Source organism: Eleginops maclovinus, chromosome 1, assembly GCF_036324505.1.
Source record: "Eleginops maclovinus isolate JMC-PN-2008 ecotype Puerto Natales chromosome 1, JC_Emac_rtc_rv5, whole genome shotgun sequence".
NCBI lineage: Eukaryota > Metazoa > Chordata > Actinopteri > Perciformes > Eleginopidae > Eleginops > Eleginops maclovinus.
Genome location: NC_086349.1, coordinates 3613260 through 3630196, shown reverse-complemented (window position 1 = coordinate 3630196; position 16937 = coordinate 3613260). Strand labels below are relative to the sequence as shown.

Below are 16937 nucleotides of genomic sequence, written 5' to 3'. Positions count from 1 at the left end.
CCATCCAACATACACTGCACTGAATATTTATAATATTTGCTATGTATGCACATCTTTCACCCACACTGGTAATTGCACATTTAAATGTATATATGTTTAACCTTTATACATATCTGTATATATGTACATTCACCGGATCAGAGTTTAACAATTGTGTTTCTATTCAAATCCCCAGAAAAGTGCACTGGGCGTTTAAGACAATCGTCGTAGTAGCCAAACAGTGGAACTTGAGTGGTGACATCATTTTAAAATATAGTAATGTTAGCAGAAATGTACTGATCAAGTACATTCACAAGTAAGATATTTGTTTGTGTAATTGCACGGCTTTAAGGCATTTTGTTACCATAAAATAAAGCAACATACACTATTTGTACTAAAGATGTATATAAAGTATTTTTGGATATCAGAAAGAATCATTTTTGCGTTTCCAAAATAAAACACCTTTGATATCTCTTATATGAGCTATCGTCCCTCTGTTTTTAGATATGTATAAATAAATAAAATGTCCATAATCAAGGACACATTTCAACTAGCCACTCAGAGAATATCAGGACATTCTGATGTACAGTTTCAAAATAAAAGCCTTTGAAATCCCTTATATGAGCTATCCTCCCTCTGTTTATAGATAACAATAATCCAAATGACAATGGGCCACAGCATACATTGGATTTCTTTGGAAACAATAAATTGCGTCTTGTATTAAACAAAAGAGTAAAGCTTTTCTAGCAGAAGAAAATGACCAAAAACAGAAACCTGTAAATATTAAGATTATAAAAGAGTGTAAGGCAACTAGATTTAGATTAGATTTTAGATGAAATTCATATCCATCTCATCCTAACACACTTCTTGAAAAATAGCAACATATTTGACCCATATTTTCTTCAAATCAAAGCTTTTTATTAAATTAAAAGGTTATATTTACAAGATCCGACTGATACAATCAAAATGTTAATCTCAAACATCTGTTAAAGATAAACAAAAGAGGCAGTTCATAACAAAAAATAACATACAGGTTTAAACTTAAAAAGCTGCAGTACGTTGGCACAAAGTCCTGTTACATCTCCACATGTCCTGGGAGGATTAAGAAGCTTCAGAGTCCAGCGGTGTGTGTCTGTGGAGCTAGCTGCAGTTCCTCAGGTACACCAGTCTGTGGGGCTGGAACTTCTCCCGACACAGGGGGCACTCTGCCTGTGGGAGGACACAAGAAACAAGAGGCGGTTATTCATTAAGAAAGAGCACCGACAGGGTGGTCAGGATATTGACTCACAACATTGATCTAGACTTTTTAATTGATTTAAGAAATAACAGTCTGTTCCACTGGGTACCAACGGGTGGAACTGCAGAAATAACAATGTAACTTAAAATGACGGCAGCACTGATCGAGGTCTTCTGTAACTGTCCAAGTCTTTTTCCATGAACCAGTGTTTAAACGCTGCCAGACCCCATACTTCCTGTCTGTCTTCTGCTAGCAATTTCTCATTTCTCTAGTGTTGGCGTCCTCGTCTCCTCGGTCCTCCTGTAGTGAAACGGAAACCTTAAACATACCTAAAATATGAATATATACTGGAGCTTAAATTAAGAAATATGTACTAAATAATGAAATCAATAATACTTTTAAAACTGTCCATATCAAAGACAGATTATAGACAGTATTTAATCGAAAAACAAACGAACGATAGCTCATGTATGAGATTTCAAAGGTCTTTTATTTTGAAATCATACATCAGAATGTCCTGATATTTTTGGAGAGACTTCCTCTGACGGTCTTTTATCAACAACAATTGAAATTAATCACCCAGTGGAAATGGAAAGTTCAATTTTATGATCAGAAATCTTTCATAAATGTATCCTTAAGTTTGAAATTTGAGAAAGTATTCACTCAGTTATAATGTGGTAGTAAATTATAATTGATTTAATTATTTAGTACACATTTTTTAATTTAAGCTCCAGTATATAGTAATATTTTAGGGATGTTTTTAGTTTTATTTAAGGTATATTTGTTATTGAACAATAAGAGTAAGCGCTTTTATTTTGAAGGGCAGTTTTTACAGGCCTCTGCTGTAATGCATAGGATATAGGCGCATCACAGTACAACGCGGGGGGCTGACTTAACCGCAGTTTTACGTTTGTGTGTGCAGACAGACAGGACAGGCCTCATTGACAATTGACCAATCGGGATTAAGTATTCAACTTAACTGTGTATTGACAATGATGCATTGGCACACAGTGAAGCAGGGAGGCATTCTCTAGAATAAAGAGCAGAACGTATCTGCTCATTTTCCTGATGTTTGAAAAATGTTTCTTCATGATGTTAAATAAAAGCTTTAATCAGTGGTACTGCAATCAGTACACCACATGAACCCACCAGAGCCCCCCAGTAACCCTCCATCACTCCCACTTCCTGCGAAACGACATCGCAAATGAGTTTACTATCCTTCATATTTTGAGTGTAGATTTAATCAACGGCAAGTCAACTTTACCTCAACATTTGTTCTCTCTTAATCGTGTCAGATACTTTTATTTTGGGCCAAAACTGACATTTATTTCCCAGAAGGATTTACGTTTCATTATCTGATGAAAACCACAGGTTGAATGATTTAGAGTGCCATGTTGCTCAGAGTCATTTTGACTGCGCGCCGTGTGTCAGAAGCCTGAATCATTGTTATGAGAAGCATAAAGTGTCTTGGTGCGAGATTGTGACATCATGACGGGCTGATCTTGTTTGGCTAAACACAAACAGCAGCTTGAGGAGAGCACTTTAACAAGAAAACAGACATATTTCATTTTATACGTTTGGTAATTAACTCATTCAGAGGTAAAGTGCTGCTGCTGATGCTTATCTGGTGTTGGCTGAAGAATGACAGAAAAATAACAATTATGGGATGTTGCCTGGATGTTTCAACATGTGTTCTGGTTTGAAGAGACGGATGTTCATTTTAACTGCTGAATGATCTGACTGCCTGACTGAAAGCACTGTTAAATATTTTAGGGTTTTTAAAGGCTTTTCTGTTTGAGGCTTCCTGTCTTAATGTGTTTTTTTTCATTCTTTTTAAACTGAGACAGGAAGTGCTTTTGATTTTCTTGGCCTTTTGAGGGCATTTATCGACCATTAAATGTCACTGATTTCAGTCACTGACTGAGTGGGAGGTGTGGAACTTTCTGATGCTGCCTGTCAGTTTCACACAGGGGCCACTGGGTACCAAGTGTCGTCCAGAAGCATTTGACTCCAAACAGCAGACACAAAGATATGCTCTGCTTGTCTGGCTGACATCTCTCAGTAGATTTCTGCTCTTCACTTGAAGCACAACAAGAGGAACTGCTCGTCCTTCCAGCAAAGGGCTCCCATCCATGACTTTTTTTTAAATCAAAACTGGTACCTCTGTTGTTTCCCCGTATCAGACTGCATGGAATCTTGGGGTGAATCTGGATGACCAAGTGTCCTTCGCTTCTACAGCCCACACCTGCAGTTACACTCTTTACTACATCCGGAGGATACGTCCCAGAAGGGAACACAGGTTCTGGTCCAGGCTCTAGAGTTTACAAGTGCCATTCGAACTCTGCAGCTCATCCAGAATGCAGCATCTCGATTTGGTTTTCAACCTCCCCGAGTTCTCCCACTATAAACCGTTCCTCCACTTCCTTCACTGGCTGCCAGACTCCACTTCACGCTGGTTCTTGCCTACCATGCTGTAAAGGGATCCAGTCCTTCCTACATCAGGACATGTTCTGGATTTCTCTCTGCATCGGCCAATCGGCTTGCTACTCCCTCACTGTAAGTGGGCACCAGATACCCCTCCACAAAAACACCTGTTTGCTATCCCCGCTCCAAAAAGGTAGGGTGAGCTCTCCATTGATATCAGGACAGCAAACATTTTACATATTTTCTGACTTAAACCCCACCTGTTTCCACTCCGACCTGGTCATAAAAAAAGTTCTTACTCGTGTATTTAGCACTTTTTGTCTCATTAGAAGCTAAAATACTTCCAGGATTCTTATTATTTGAGCTTGTATCTTCACAGTTGAATGCATTTATTGTAATCGACTTTCATAAAGGTGTTAGTTAATTGAAGTTAATTAAAAAAGTTAGTCTCAAACACAGTGAGATTCTAAAAGGAAGCTGGAAAAGTGATTCCCTTCAAAAGTAATGTGCTTCTCACACTTTTCAATGTACTTTGAGAACAAGATAACATATGAAAACCTCTGCATAGGTGATATAAAATAATTGGGGTATGGATTACAGATAGATCTTAAAATAACACTGTTGTCTTTTCATTCCAGACCAAAAGTGCTGTAGTACAGGTAGATGTGGAGTGTGAACAGAATGCAATGTGCAGGATGCAGCCTGACCTTGGTGTTGCACCACTCGGTGATGCACTCCCAGCAGAAAAGGTGTCCGCAGGGGGTGGAGGTGGAGTGTCTGCGCTCCTCCAGGCAGAGCATGCAGCTGGCCCCCCTGGGCCCCCCACTGTTTGTGTGCTGAGGACTGCAGAGAAAAAGTTCAGCATCAGACTTCTTCCGTTCTTTTGCTGCAGCACGATGTTTTTGTTACACAAAGTTTATTCTAAAAGAAATAGTTCACCCCAGAGATATTTTTCTGAAATCAATAACTCAACCAATGAATTCTTGAGGAGAACTTTACTTTTCTCCAATACCTCCACTGGCACGCCTTAAATTAATCAAGCTTTTTTTGGTTTTGTTCACCATAAAGGTTTAGTGTCTTCAAGGTACAGCATCAGAAAAATGAAGAGACCACTGCAGCATTATCAGTTTCTCTGGTTTTACTATTTATATTCATTTAGTTGTATTCTATAAACTACTGACAATTTTTCTCTGTGTTGGAATTCAACAGACACTGGAATGGCTGCCAGACATGTAGAGATACAGATTTAAGAACAATTTGGAGTGGTCTCTTAATTTTTTCTGGAGCTGTAGCCTGGGTGAGTCACTTATAAACAAATGGTGATTCTAAGGGAGAACTATTTCTTTAAAGGAGTACAATCAGCATTCTCAATTGTGTTAATAGCTCACCTGAAGAAATTGTGTAACTAAATCCCTTCAACTAAATGTTATTATACTATCGATGAGTTGACATTGGAAGATATGTGGAATTATGACAAAAAGATATCCATATGTGCCAAAACCAAAGCAATCCAGTTTATAATTAAACACAGGATACAAACATCCTCCAATATGTCAAACATTTTATACCAAAGTAGTTACCCTGACTCATCGCCTGTAAGCTGCAGAAATACTGGTCTAAAAATATAAGATAAAATGGAGAACAATTTCACCGACATTTAGATAAGGACTGTCCTGGATTTTAGGTTTGCCAAGCAGATACCGGACGACTACTGCGAGTAAAAGATGATAAGTTCACCCTTTTAGCTTAGCATGCTTGCGTGCTAACATTCGTGAGCACTTAAAGAGGCCCTATTGTGATTTTTGGGCTTTTCCCTTTCCTGTAGTGTGTTCTATAGGTTAATGTACATGTAAATGGTCTGCAAATGCTGAAATCCCTGTGTTCCTTCCAGAGGGAGATTCTCTCCCACACACTCCCCCGCTGACTCAAAAGCCTCCATTGGTCTCCTTTGTTTACTTCTGAGACATAGGGACATCACTGTGTAATACCCCAGCTTCTATTTGCTAGTGCTCCGACACATTGTATGTGATAGGGTAACGGGCAGGACATCGCAAGCAGTTGACCAATGACAACAGAGCGGGCGAGCTAACCAATCAGAGCAGACTGGGCTCTGGTTTCAGACAGAGGGTAAAAAGAGGTGCTGCAACACAGGCAGTATGAGAGAAATAATTAACAACAGTTGGCCAGATTTGAATGAATTTAATAGGAACTCTCACGACCTCAGTCTGGACACTCTTTAAAGTACTGGAATATGAGCGTCTTGATTGAGGATGAGCTGTTTGAATGTATGATCAGAGAGTTTGGGTTCTCTGACGGTGTGTACCTGAGGTTCCTGTAGAGCTGCCACTCCTGCCTGGCTCTCTGCTTCTTTGAGAAGTTGTTGAGCTGCAGACACACAGTGATGAGGAGCTGCAGGAGGGACAGGGCCCCCAGGAGCCTGTAGCTACTCCTGATGGTGCCGTCATCGCCCTGGAGCCCTGTCACACGCAGCTACACACACACAAAAACATCATATTTTATTATTGTAATATAATTATTGATAATAATGTGTCACTTCAATGTTGAAGCTGGTAAAGGTGGAGCTCATTTTAATAGCTAAATATTGTTGGGTAGATAATACATTATATTAATACAACTATATAGCATTATAATTTGTATTAATATCCTCAATATGCAAAGAAACTTATCCTGTAAGATAATTAGTGGATTAAAAAGTACAACATTTTCCTACAACATGAAGTGGGGTTCAAGTATAAAGTAGCATAATTCATAAAATACTCAGCTGAAGTACAAGTACCTCAAATGTTGACTTTTGGCAGAGGAGGAATTCAGATCTTTTACAAAAATAAAAGCATTAATACCATGTAGAAATACTCACTTACAGGTAAAGGCCCTGCATGAATAATTTTGTATTAGAATCAAAATGCACGCCTAAACTAAAATAACTAATTATGCATTTTTGGAATAATTACTGGATTATAACTAGTGATCTAATAATGTGCTCATCCTTTACATTTCACAGTTATTAAAAAAGGAGCTAAATGTAATGACTTTTTTTATTTTTTACAGGAGATCTAATCTATACAACTACATCATAATTCATTAGTTGATTTATATTTTTTATATAACTTCAAAATGCAAATGAGCAGTAACAAATGTTTTCAGATAAGTGTAGTGGCATTAAGTAAAATCTTGATTCAAAAATGTTATATAGTAGAAGTATAAAGCGTTATATAATACTTAAAACGTCAACCTAAGTTAAGTACTTCAGTAAATGCACTTAGTAACATTCCACCACTGGATGTTAAGTTCAGAGAGTTAGAGTAAGATTGCAAACATGCATTTCCATTTTACAAAATAAAATAATATTTTCTACTTCGTCTAATATATGATATATATTACACGTAAAGAAATCTACATAACGTACATATCCGATAGCAGCCGCCCTCTTGGACAGGTGGTAGAAGGATCCGCTGATGTAGAACAGAGCCACGTGGAGGCGCTGCATCAGGGTCAGAGCCTGACGGAGGATCGACACACCCGGGAGGCAGGCCTTCCTTTGGGGCTCCGGCAGCAGCCCCACCACCCGCTGCATCCCCCTCTTCAGAATAGCCTCCAGGCTCCAGGCCCGGGATGCTGCCTGCCGCTGCCTCGCCCCCCTGCCGCTGGCCGGCCCGCCCTCCAGCTCGTTCACCAGGCTCACCAGCACCTTCTCCAGCAGGTAAGGGAAGAAGGAGTGGAGGAGGACAAAGAGGCTCCGTCTGGCCCGGGAGGGAACGCGAAGTTTAGAGGGGTCCACCTGGACCATGTGGACGTACTCCTCGCCCAGGGTTTGGTAACCTGGGGAGAAGAAGGACATCGTTACGACAACTAATTATCAGAATCTGAATACCTTTAATCGTCCATCAGAGCGGGTACGGTTTAATTTACTAAAGCAAAAGAGAAAAAAAAATTGCAAAATATCCATTAAGAGACATGCATAAAATATTTAATTAAAAATACAAGAATTCCACTTTAAAAAACTACACATCCAGGTGGACAACAACAAGTACCAGTAGCAGTATTTAAAATAAATAAATACGTGCAGCATGTACAAAGCAATGTGATAGCAGCCATCTTGCAGTTATTACAGACTTGTAACAATAATAACAGATTTGTTAAACAAAGTAAAATGAAATTTCATAATTACCTGAGAACGTGGTTAAACCATAATATGTCAGGTCTGACAGCAGCTCGATCTCCCTCCTCCAGTCCAGCCATAGCTTAGATCCTACAGGAAGAGAAACAAACCTTAACCCTGAGATCATCCTGAAGTGCTGAATGTACAGTGTCACATACAACACGTTATATTGTGATGATAACCAGTTCATACATTTTTTTATAAGTGTGAGGCTGAGCAGATAGTGTCAGGTCTCTCACACACAGCTGTTAAAACAAACTGTACAGAACATGTTACATATTACTGTGCTCGACCTGTTGACCTGGGGCATGATACATATCAGATTTGACTCTCCAACTCTAAATTTACACAGACTAACAAGCTTATTTTATCTCCTGAGTGTAAGTCCGGACAGCAAAAGCCATGCTAGCCTCAACAAATGTGAAACTTTTTGCAGTTTTATAGAACACATGAAGGGCTGTGTACCAGTTTTTACTGGTATAAATGATCGAGACAGCAGAGTTTTCTCTTCATGTTTAAGTGAAGTAAACTAGCTTACGAAGACTCTCTCCCTACATTTATTTGACAAGATTACCATGACTGCCCAATCTCACCATGTTCAAATCAAAACTCACCTTTTCAGAACTGCTTTTTAATCTGCAATTAACGTGGTGTTTTACATATTTTAAGTGGGTTGTTTTAATTATGTTTTTATGAATCTTTACTCTATAAAGTGTCTTTGAGATTCCAGAAAAGCACTCTTAAATAAAATGCATAATTATTATTATTATTGGTTATTTGTTACTTTTGCACGTTCATATGTTTAATACCAAAATGTAATTGAGTAATAATATTTAATATACTATTATGAGTGGACATATGTGGCAGTATAAAAGGTATCTCATTCTTGCGATGAGAAAACTTGCTAAAGGAACACATTAAAGCTTTACTAGTTATGATCACATGTTATTCCAAATATGGTCACTTGATTAGGTACTTACTTTTTTTATTTGATTCTTCTGTATATCTTACTTGCTAATAATTGTGTAATTTTACTTGGGTAACATTGTTAATCAGGACTTGTAACAGAGTATTCCTATATTGTGGTATAACTACTTCAAACTCTACATTTGGCATGATACCCGGTGCATGATATTATCAGATTAACGCTTAATGAACCGAGAACAAGAAGCTTTTATAACTATATTTAAAAATATATATATATGCTTCCTGAGTCTAGGTCCAGAGCTGACCAAACACAGGGTGGACAGCAGGAGCCTGAAAAAGTTGAAACTTTTTACCTCGTGTATTTTATGTCCTGTAAGCTAAAGGAGACTTTATTTCAACCCCTCTCACCAGCTAGTGTTTGGAAAGCTTCGTTGGCGTTGTTCCTCAGAAAGCTCTGATAATACTCGTCCTTCTGGCTGGAGCGGATCAGCTGGGACTGGTTAGCCGGAGCGAGCGGCATGGTGAGCTTACAGTCGACAACAGAGAGCTAATGTCGGTGTGACAGCAGGCTGACCGTCCGGAAAAACACAAGTCTGGTCCCTGTTTGGGGCATGGTCGGAATATCCACTAATATGTCATAGTAATGTCACAATTTCAAGCAGCTAAAGCCAATACTGTTCGAAGAAGAAACAAAGCGGAAGTTAAAAACCACAACACAGTCCGATAAAGCGGCTCATGGCTCACAGCGCTACTCTCTGGCTGGGGGAGAAAGTACACGCTCACCTACAGCTGAACCAATAAAGTACATTTGGATTACAAGGCAAAAAGTTTGGGGAGTAAGATATACAATTATCAGGATAAAAAAAACAGTTACATTAGAAATTAGTATTCAGATTACTGTTACATTATTTAATTATTTATTGGGGATCACTAGCAGGCTTAAAGTGTTAGTAAAACCTAAAAAGATCACCTAGTGTTTGTTGTAAAGGATCAGATGTTCTCTCTCCTCTGTCAGCTGTTCTGTTCTGTAGGCTAATACTTTAAGAGTGAATCTATTCTTTCTTTGGTTCATTTGTTCTGTTTTTATTCAGCAGGTGAACCTAGATGTTCAGAAAATTGTGTGTGTGTGTGTGTGTGTGTGTGTGTGTGTGTGTGTGTGTGTGTGTGTGTGTGTGTGTGTGTGTGTGTGTGTGTGTGTGTGTGTGTGTGTTAAACTAAAACAGAGCATTTTCTGTCAGCTCAGATTTGATTCCTGCTTTTTTTAAACTGTAGTGTGTGCTCTTGTGTTTCAGCTTCAAGAAAGACAGCTTTTCCTTTCAACCCAATCATTTCTGATCCTAAATATCTTGGTTTCTTCTTTTCTAAGGTCAAATAGTTCTGTTGTCTTACATAATACACTTAAGTAAAAACATCTTATTGATATTTATTTTCTCTTAAATGTATTTGCAATGCATTATGTAGTGAGGAAAATAAAGGAAAGGAAAGTATCAGGCTACATCAATTTGATTTTATCTTATTTTTTTAAGGATAAATATTAATTGTATTGGCATACATTTGTGAAAGTTACCCTTCCAAACTTGAAAGACAACCATACCATGTGCTTATATAATATGATGTGTAATCACGGTTATTTAAATGTGCAGGTTATACAAAAAAACATGATGAAACCATTTTAATAGTGCTATAAAGCTTAACTGCACCTCTTAAATGTGCATGTTGCAATTGCTGCTACGCACACCAAGTTTACACAGCAGCTATAATGACCTCCTGTGCAAGTTGCAACAAGCTCTTCTCCCTGTGTATGTGCTAAGTTCATTCATACATCCAGTCATTTAGAGGCAGGTCTGCTGCTATCTGCCCGCTAAGCTGCAGAACCAGTTCCTTTGTCTACTCACTGCTGCTTCCTGAGCCAGCCAGGTGTACTATAACCGCTATGGAGCACATCCCATTATGATCCCACTCCTATCCTTTTACAGTGATTCTCCTCAGCACTGTATCAGCAGTGTGTCCATGCATTGTGCACACCAGGAAGCTGAACTTTGCTCTCAGTGAGGGGAGGGGCTGGCCTTTTTTCTTTTCCTCCTCCCTCCAAGTTGGGAGCTGCTTGTTTCAGACAGAAGGTGGAAGGGGTGGAGAGCACTTTGCAGCCTGGACTAAACCACTAACAAGCACAAAGGGAGAGCCTGGCATTGGGACAGGTAAGACTGCATGCACCGTATCACGTTCAACTTCATAAAACAGAATTCGTTGGCTGAGTTACTTTATAGGCATCAGTGTTGACAGGAGTTAGAAGGCTGGTTATGTTTTAGTGATCAAATGCAATGTTGTTGTTGCTATAAAGTCCCGTTAACGGATTCTGATAGAGATCTCTTCCTTGATACTACTACACCGGCGAGTTCAGGTACATGTTCTTAGCAGCACTGTTTTATTAATGGCTTCATCTCAGTTAACCATATTAGAGCAGAGCAGGTGTGATCTAAAAGTCCAAAATAAGTAACTGAGGATCATGACAAAAGATAAACATCAGCATGGTGTGGATTTATCACCAAAGTATGACATCACATGTACGCACACCGGCTGTTATACTCTACCATTCTGGTGTTGTTAGGAGCTGTGTTGGAAAAGGAACATTTTTTACTTAGCAATACATAATAATAAACATGTATTTTGTTCCAATTAAAATCACTATATTCAAATTCTTACTTAAGTAAAAAAAGTACCAAAAGTAAAACTATTTTTATGTATAGTCACCTAGTTCAGAATCATACTGACTGGATTATGTTTTTTGATGCATTCAAGAATTCATCACAGCTGATGGTGGAGCTCATTTTAATTATTTTGTGTACTGCTGCTGGATATCTTCACTTTTAATAACATATCAATATGTTTAGTTATTAGTTAATTGTTAATTGGCATTAGATAGTATTCTAAATATGTAACAAAAGAGGTAACTAAAGCTGTCAAATAAATGTAGTGGAGTAATAAGTATTATATTTGCTTCCAAAATTGAGTTGATTAAAAGTATGAGGTAGCACAACATGAAAATACTCTAGTAGAGTCTCTCAAAGTATCTCAAAGTATCTCAAAATTGATTTTTAAAAGAGGCCCACATCAGTAACATTTATTGTTGTTGATATTTAGTACTAGTAAAAATCATACGTTAACCTGTGTTAGTGAAGTATATTGGAAATAGCAAAACACAATAGCTGACACCTGACACCTGCTGAGGAGACGGAGCAGGTTAATTCCATAATTACCTCAGGCAACATTTGTTTTCAGCTGTGGTATCAGACACATGTCGAGTGTGTGATTCACACTACACACAGCTGTTTCCTCTGGCAGACAGTGTGGTATACTGCATGTTGGCTGGCTCAGATGCACTCAGGGTTTGGGGACCTGCGGGGACACTGCAGGAGGATCCTAAAGGCCTGAGTGGCTTTCAGGGGTCTGTGCCAGGAACCCAGGAGTGTTTAACTGTTTCTACAGATGCCAATGGAACTTTTTCACAGTAAGCTAGCCAAAGTAGGAAAGCACTGGAGAAACAGATAACAATAATAATGGCTCAGCTCCATTAAGTAGCACAGAGTAGCTACTCCACACAATAACAGAGTGAAGTGCAGCTATCAGTTATGGTTTTGAATACACTTCTGCTTTTCTTACCATGCATGTCTGCTGTGAATTGTGCTTGAGACAAAAAGGAGAGGTGCTAGAATTTTGCCGCCGAATGAATGTTAAGTCACGACCTATTTGAAAAGTCTAGCTGCCTGACAATCTATGTTCAGTGGGTATTGACTCATTGAGAGAGCTCCAGAGGTTTTTGAGGGGTTTCATCATGGATGTATAAAGAGAAGTGGATACAGAGTTGGAGACCGGACCCGTCTCTCCTATGAAAGAAGCTCAGTGGCGCATGAAGCCAAAATGGCCTTATTTCAGAGAAAAAAAGTACCCGTATACCGGCCCATAGAGCGTTTTTGTGCTAGTGCTTCAGGGCTGTAAAATATTCTGTACTGGGTATTTCATATAGTAAAAAACATACACCATGAATCGTCCGTTTTGGGAAGCCATCAGAATTCATTTCTTTACATAATGAGTGACCAAGGGGCCCTGTGAGATCTGTGAGTTATGACTGTAGCTTGACTCTGCAGAATGGAGGTCCCGGTGGATGGATGGGATGATGCAGCATGTGACTGCTGTTGTTCTTTTAACAATGACCACGATTGATTCAAAACCTTAACTAACGGGTAGCTTTCGTAACCCTGATCAGGTCCTTTATAAGTTAGTTGCAACGTGAACCAATTTTTTCTTTTAGGTTTGGTTGGACAAAATCTATAGATAATTTGTGGCACAGTAGAGTGTGGATACAGGCACATTCATTATTCAGTGTTAACAAATGGAACAAATGGTTGTAATCTCTCTCCAATACAATTGAGATATCCTCACCTTGCATTCTGTCAGAGGGAATTGAGAGGATACCACATTCTACCTCACCCATATATTTAGCTTTTTATGAGGCCATAAGGTAAAACAAACAGGGCTTTGTTTGGTGGTGACAGGACTCTGCACACTCAAAGTGACTAAGCATGCTGCATTTTAAAAACTGTTCAGAATGTACATGTCAAAGTGAATTTACTCTTCATAGGGTGTACAGTCTGTAAAAACAAGTTGAAATTGGTGACCACAACTTTTTCAAATCAGCTTTACAAAGGAGTTGTTGTTTGAAATATGTGAACACTTACCAGGCAGTGAGGGTGTGAAGCAGTTTAGGATCCAGAATAACCCATTTTTGAGTCACGATTAAATGGCCTCTGCTGCAAAGATGTGGCTGCTTCTTTTTAATCTGTCTTGGCAAGTTCCTCAACTTTATGGAAGTTTAACTCTGACTCCCAGCAGTGACTCATTAACATATTTTATGTTATGTAGCAACTTTTAATAGGAGAGGACTTTCTTCCCTGTCTTTGTCACAGCTCAAAACCCTGAGGTAGCTCCCAAGTAGTTTAAATATATAGCTGCCTGCTATAGTTTAAATCAGGTTACTTAAACAGGAGGGAATAGTGCAGCTCTCTGGCCCTATTTTTAAGCAGTGGATTCATCTACATTCTGTGTTTATAGCGTAGTATTGGTTCACCGTAGAGCACTGGTGCGCAGCAGCAGCATTATAATCACACTGAATACAGTGCTAGTAAATTACTGTGTGGGGGCATGGCAAGCTATAACATAATATGTGAATGTAACATCATATAGTTGATCGACCCACACTCTAAGGAAGATTTTTGTGTCTGGATTTTACTATTGTTAAACGTGGTTAAAGTGAGTCATTACATAGAATACTGGTAGCTAACCAGTCTAACATCTCCTACCAACTTGAGTTAACAACACTGACTAAAGCCCTGTTTCTCTTGTAAACCTACACCCACAAGGCCAACCAGGATGCAATTTATACACATTTGAAATAGCAAATTAAAGCCAAATATCTATTCCATTGTTTTCCCTGCATTTTCATTAGTGGCCGGATGCTGTTAAAGGCTGCGGAGCACTGCAGTCAGTCCATGAATGAGACAAGTGGCTGTGGTTAGTTCAGGTGTCAGTAATAACCATACATACAGAGATAATAACAGCAGAACAGTGGAGGGTATGTTCGGCAAAGGTCAGTTTAACAGAACAGGTGAAGTGAAAATAAGGTTGCCTGCAGGTTGTAAACAGGCTAATGCACGTTATGCTGAAGACAGGGATTCTGTGATTTTATGATAAAAGCTGTATGACGATAGTCTGCTACTCCAATATAATCTATTAGTACACCCTACAACACCACCTGATTATCACCATGGTTATGGGGATAATCTTACATTTGCTGTATAGCTAGACCATTTTTCAATAGTATTGTTGTTGACGCTGCCCATGTTTTGCCCACCAGCTAATATGTGATGTCACCAGTGATGTAAGCTCAGTTGCTTCCATACTGTTTGCAGAGGCTGCAATGCAGGGTGTCAGCCTATTCATAAATACATGGATTGGGTGGAAAATCAAGCTTTTACACACTGTTCACTTGAAGTACATTTCAGGATTTATTGGCCTTTTCCAAGTGTGTATGAAGCCTCTTTCCTCATGACTTATTCAAAGAGTAGCCTACTTCATCATTTGTGACATTTCATCTTTTTCAGTGGATTAAATCACAGTTTAATACCCTATATCATTCCAATGAATATCAAATAGTTGGTGGTTAACATTTCAAGTCAAGTCAATTCATTTGTCTACAGTCCAATATCACTAATCACTGATTTGCTTAAAAAACTAAACAAAAAACGTTTTTAACAGAAAACACCTACAAAGAGATTAAGAGTATAGATCCTACTGCAAGAAAGGAAATACATGCACAAGAAGTTGTGTGTACAAATCCTAACAGGATGAGGATATTACACAAATACAGAACCCTGAACACATATCATTTCCATAGACAGAAGCATTATGAAACACACAGATAAAAGAAAGAGATACCAACACTCTGATATATACGTTTTAGACATTCTGAAGCATTGAGACGAAACTGAGCAAAATAATTGCTGACTTATTGAACGTTGAAGCAAGGTTTTACTGCATGTAAATGGTCTGGAAAGGTTAAAATCCCTGTGTTCCCTCCAGGAACTGCTCCCCAGAGGAAGGGAACATGCAGCATTATAATCAGTGAGCTTTACAGATGTTGGGAGGTTGGTAATACTGAACTTATCGGAATATGTTTCCCCTGTCTCCACTCTTTATGCTAAGCTAGGCTAACCATGCCCTCAAACTAATAGAAAGCCAATGTCCTTAAAGGGCCGATTTATGTTACAGCACAGTAAACAATTAACATAATATAGTTACAATTACAATTACAGACACAATAACAAAAGTCCACGACTTTATCAATAAAGACATATTCGTTACATCCCTCAGTGAGTATTCTTTGCCTCCAGTCTATTCATTTTATTTTAATGGTATGTTGCACTTGAACCTACCACAGCTTGGGAAGTTGGTTTATTATTTGATTCAGGCCTGGGGAGTAACAGATTACATGTAACTGGATTTTGTAATCATGATACAAAAAAGGGTAACTATATTCCCTCACAGTGACATTAGAAAAAGATGTAATCAGATAGTAAAACAGAGAAATGTAAGTGTACACCCAAAGACTTCTGCTTTCAAGGAGATGTTAATTAGGTTATAACTAAAAACAATAATAATCTGATGCAGAGCAATTATGTAATATAATACATTACTTTATATATTATATATTTAAAACGTCTTAAAGTTACAACCGGCCTTGAAGGCAACCATAATGCTAATGTGGCCTGTGATGATATTTAGTTTTACACCCCTGGTCTATAGGCTACTGCCTGAATATGTATATTACAGGTATCCCTCATTGTATTGCACTCACCCTTCAACAGCTTGTAACTTTGTTGTGTCTTTGAAATGTGGGGAGTCCATTCCAGTCCATGACATGTATCCAGGTGTGTTCCACTGTCAGTGTGCTCAGCTACAGGTAGATCCCCCAACATCTCCCCAGGTTTAAAATGTTTTTGTTTTACTTACATCCCAAAATTATTCTGAGTGTTTGTGTGTGTGTGTGTGTGTGTGTGTGTGTGTGTGTGTGTGTGTGTGTGTGTGTGTGTGTGTGTGAGTGTGTGTGCCTGTGTGTGTGTGTGTGTGGTGACTGTGTGAGTGTGTTTGTGTGTGTGTGTGTGTGTGTGTATGTGACTGTGTGTGTGTGTGTGGTGACTGTGTGAGGGTGTGTTTGTGTGTGTGTGTGTGTGTGTGGTGACTGTGTGAGTGTGTGTTTGTGTGAGTGTGTGTGTGTGTGTGTGTGTGTGTGTGTGTGTGTGTGTGTGTGTGTGTGTGTGTGTGTGTGTGTGTGTGTGTGTGTGTGTGTGTGTGTGTGACTGTGTGAGTGTGTGTGTGTGTGTGTGTGTGTGTGTGTGTGTGTGACTGTGTGTGTGTGTGTGGTGACTGTGTGTGTGTGTGTGTGTGTGTGTGTGTGTGTGTGTGTGTGTGTGTGTGTGTGTGTGTGTGTGTGTGGTGTGTGTGTGTGTGTGTGTGTGTGTGCTGTGTGTGTGTGTGTGTGTGTGTGTGTGTGTGTGTGTGTGTGTGTGTGTGTGTGTGTGTGTGTGTGTGTGTGTGTGTGTGTGTGTGTGTGTGTGTGTGTGGTGTGTGTGTGTG

At 39.1% G+C, this 16937-nt stretch overlaps 2 protein-coding genes across 2 annotated transcripts in view; one reads left to right on the top strand and one right to left on the bottom strand.

Moving 5' to 3' along the window:
- Nucleotides 1-875: 875 nt before the first annotated feature.
- On the bottom strand, nucleotides 876-9604 carry pex10 (peroxisomal biogenesis factor 10). Its single transcript, XM_063893647.1, has 6 exons — nucleotides 9156-9604; nucleotides 7830-7910; nucleotides 7068-7480; nucleotides 5964-6130; nucleotides 4348-4483; nucleotides 876-1188 (listed from the first exon to the last, which is right to left on the bottom strand). The coding sequence occupies exons 1-6, from the start codon at nucleotides 9265-9267 to the stop codon at nucleotides 1120-1122; spliced, it is 978 nt and encodes a 325-aa protein (XP_063749717.1). The 5' UTR covers nucleotides 9268-9604; the 3' UTR covers nucleotides 876-1119.
- A 1092-nt stretch (nucleotides 9605-10696) lies between these two features.
- plch2a (phospholipase C, eta 2a) overlaps nucleotides 10697-16937 on the top strand; it is a 212049-nt gene continuing 205808 nt past the window's right edge. The window contains exon 1 of the mRNA XM_063891096.1: nucleotides 10697-10945. The gene's annotated coding sequence lies outside the window, so the exon portion shown is untranslated. The remainder of the gene's footprint in view (nucleotides 10946-16937) is intronic.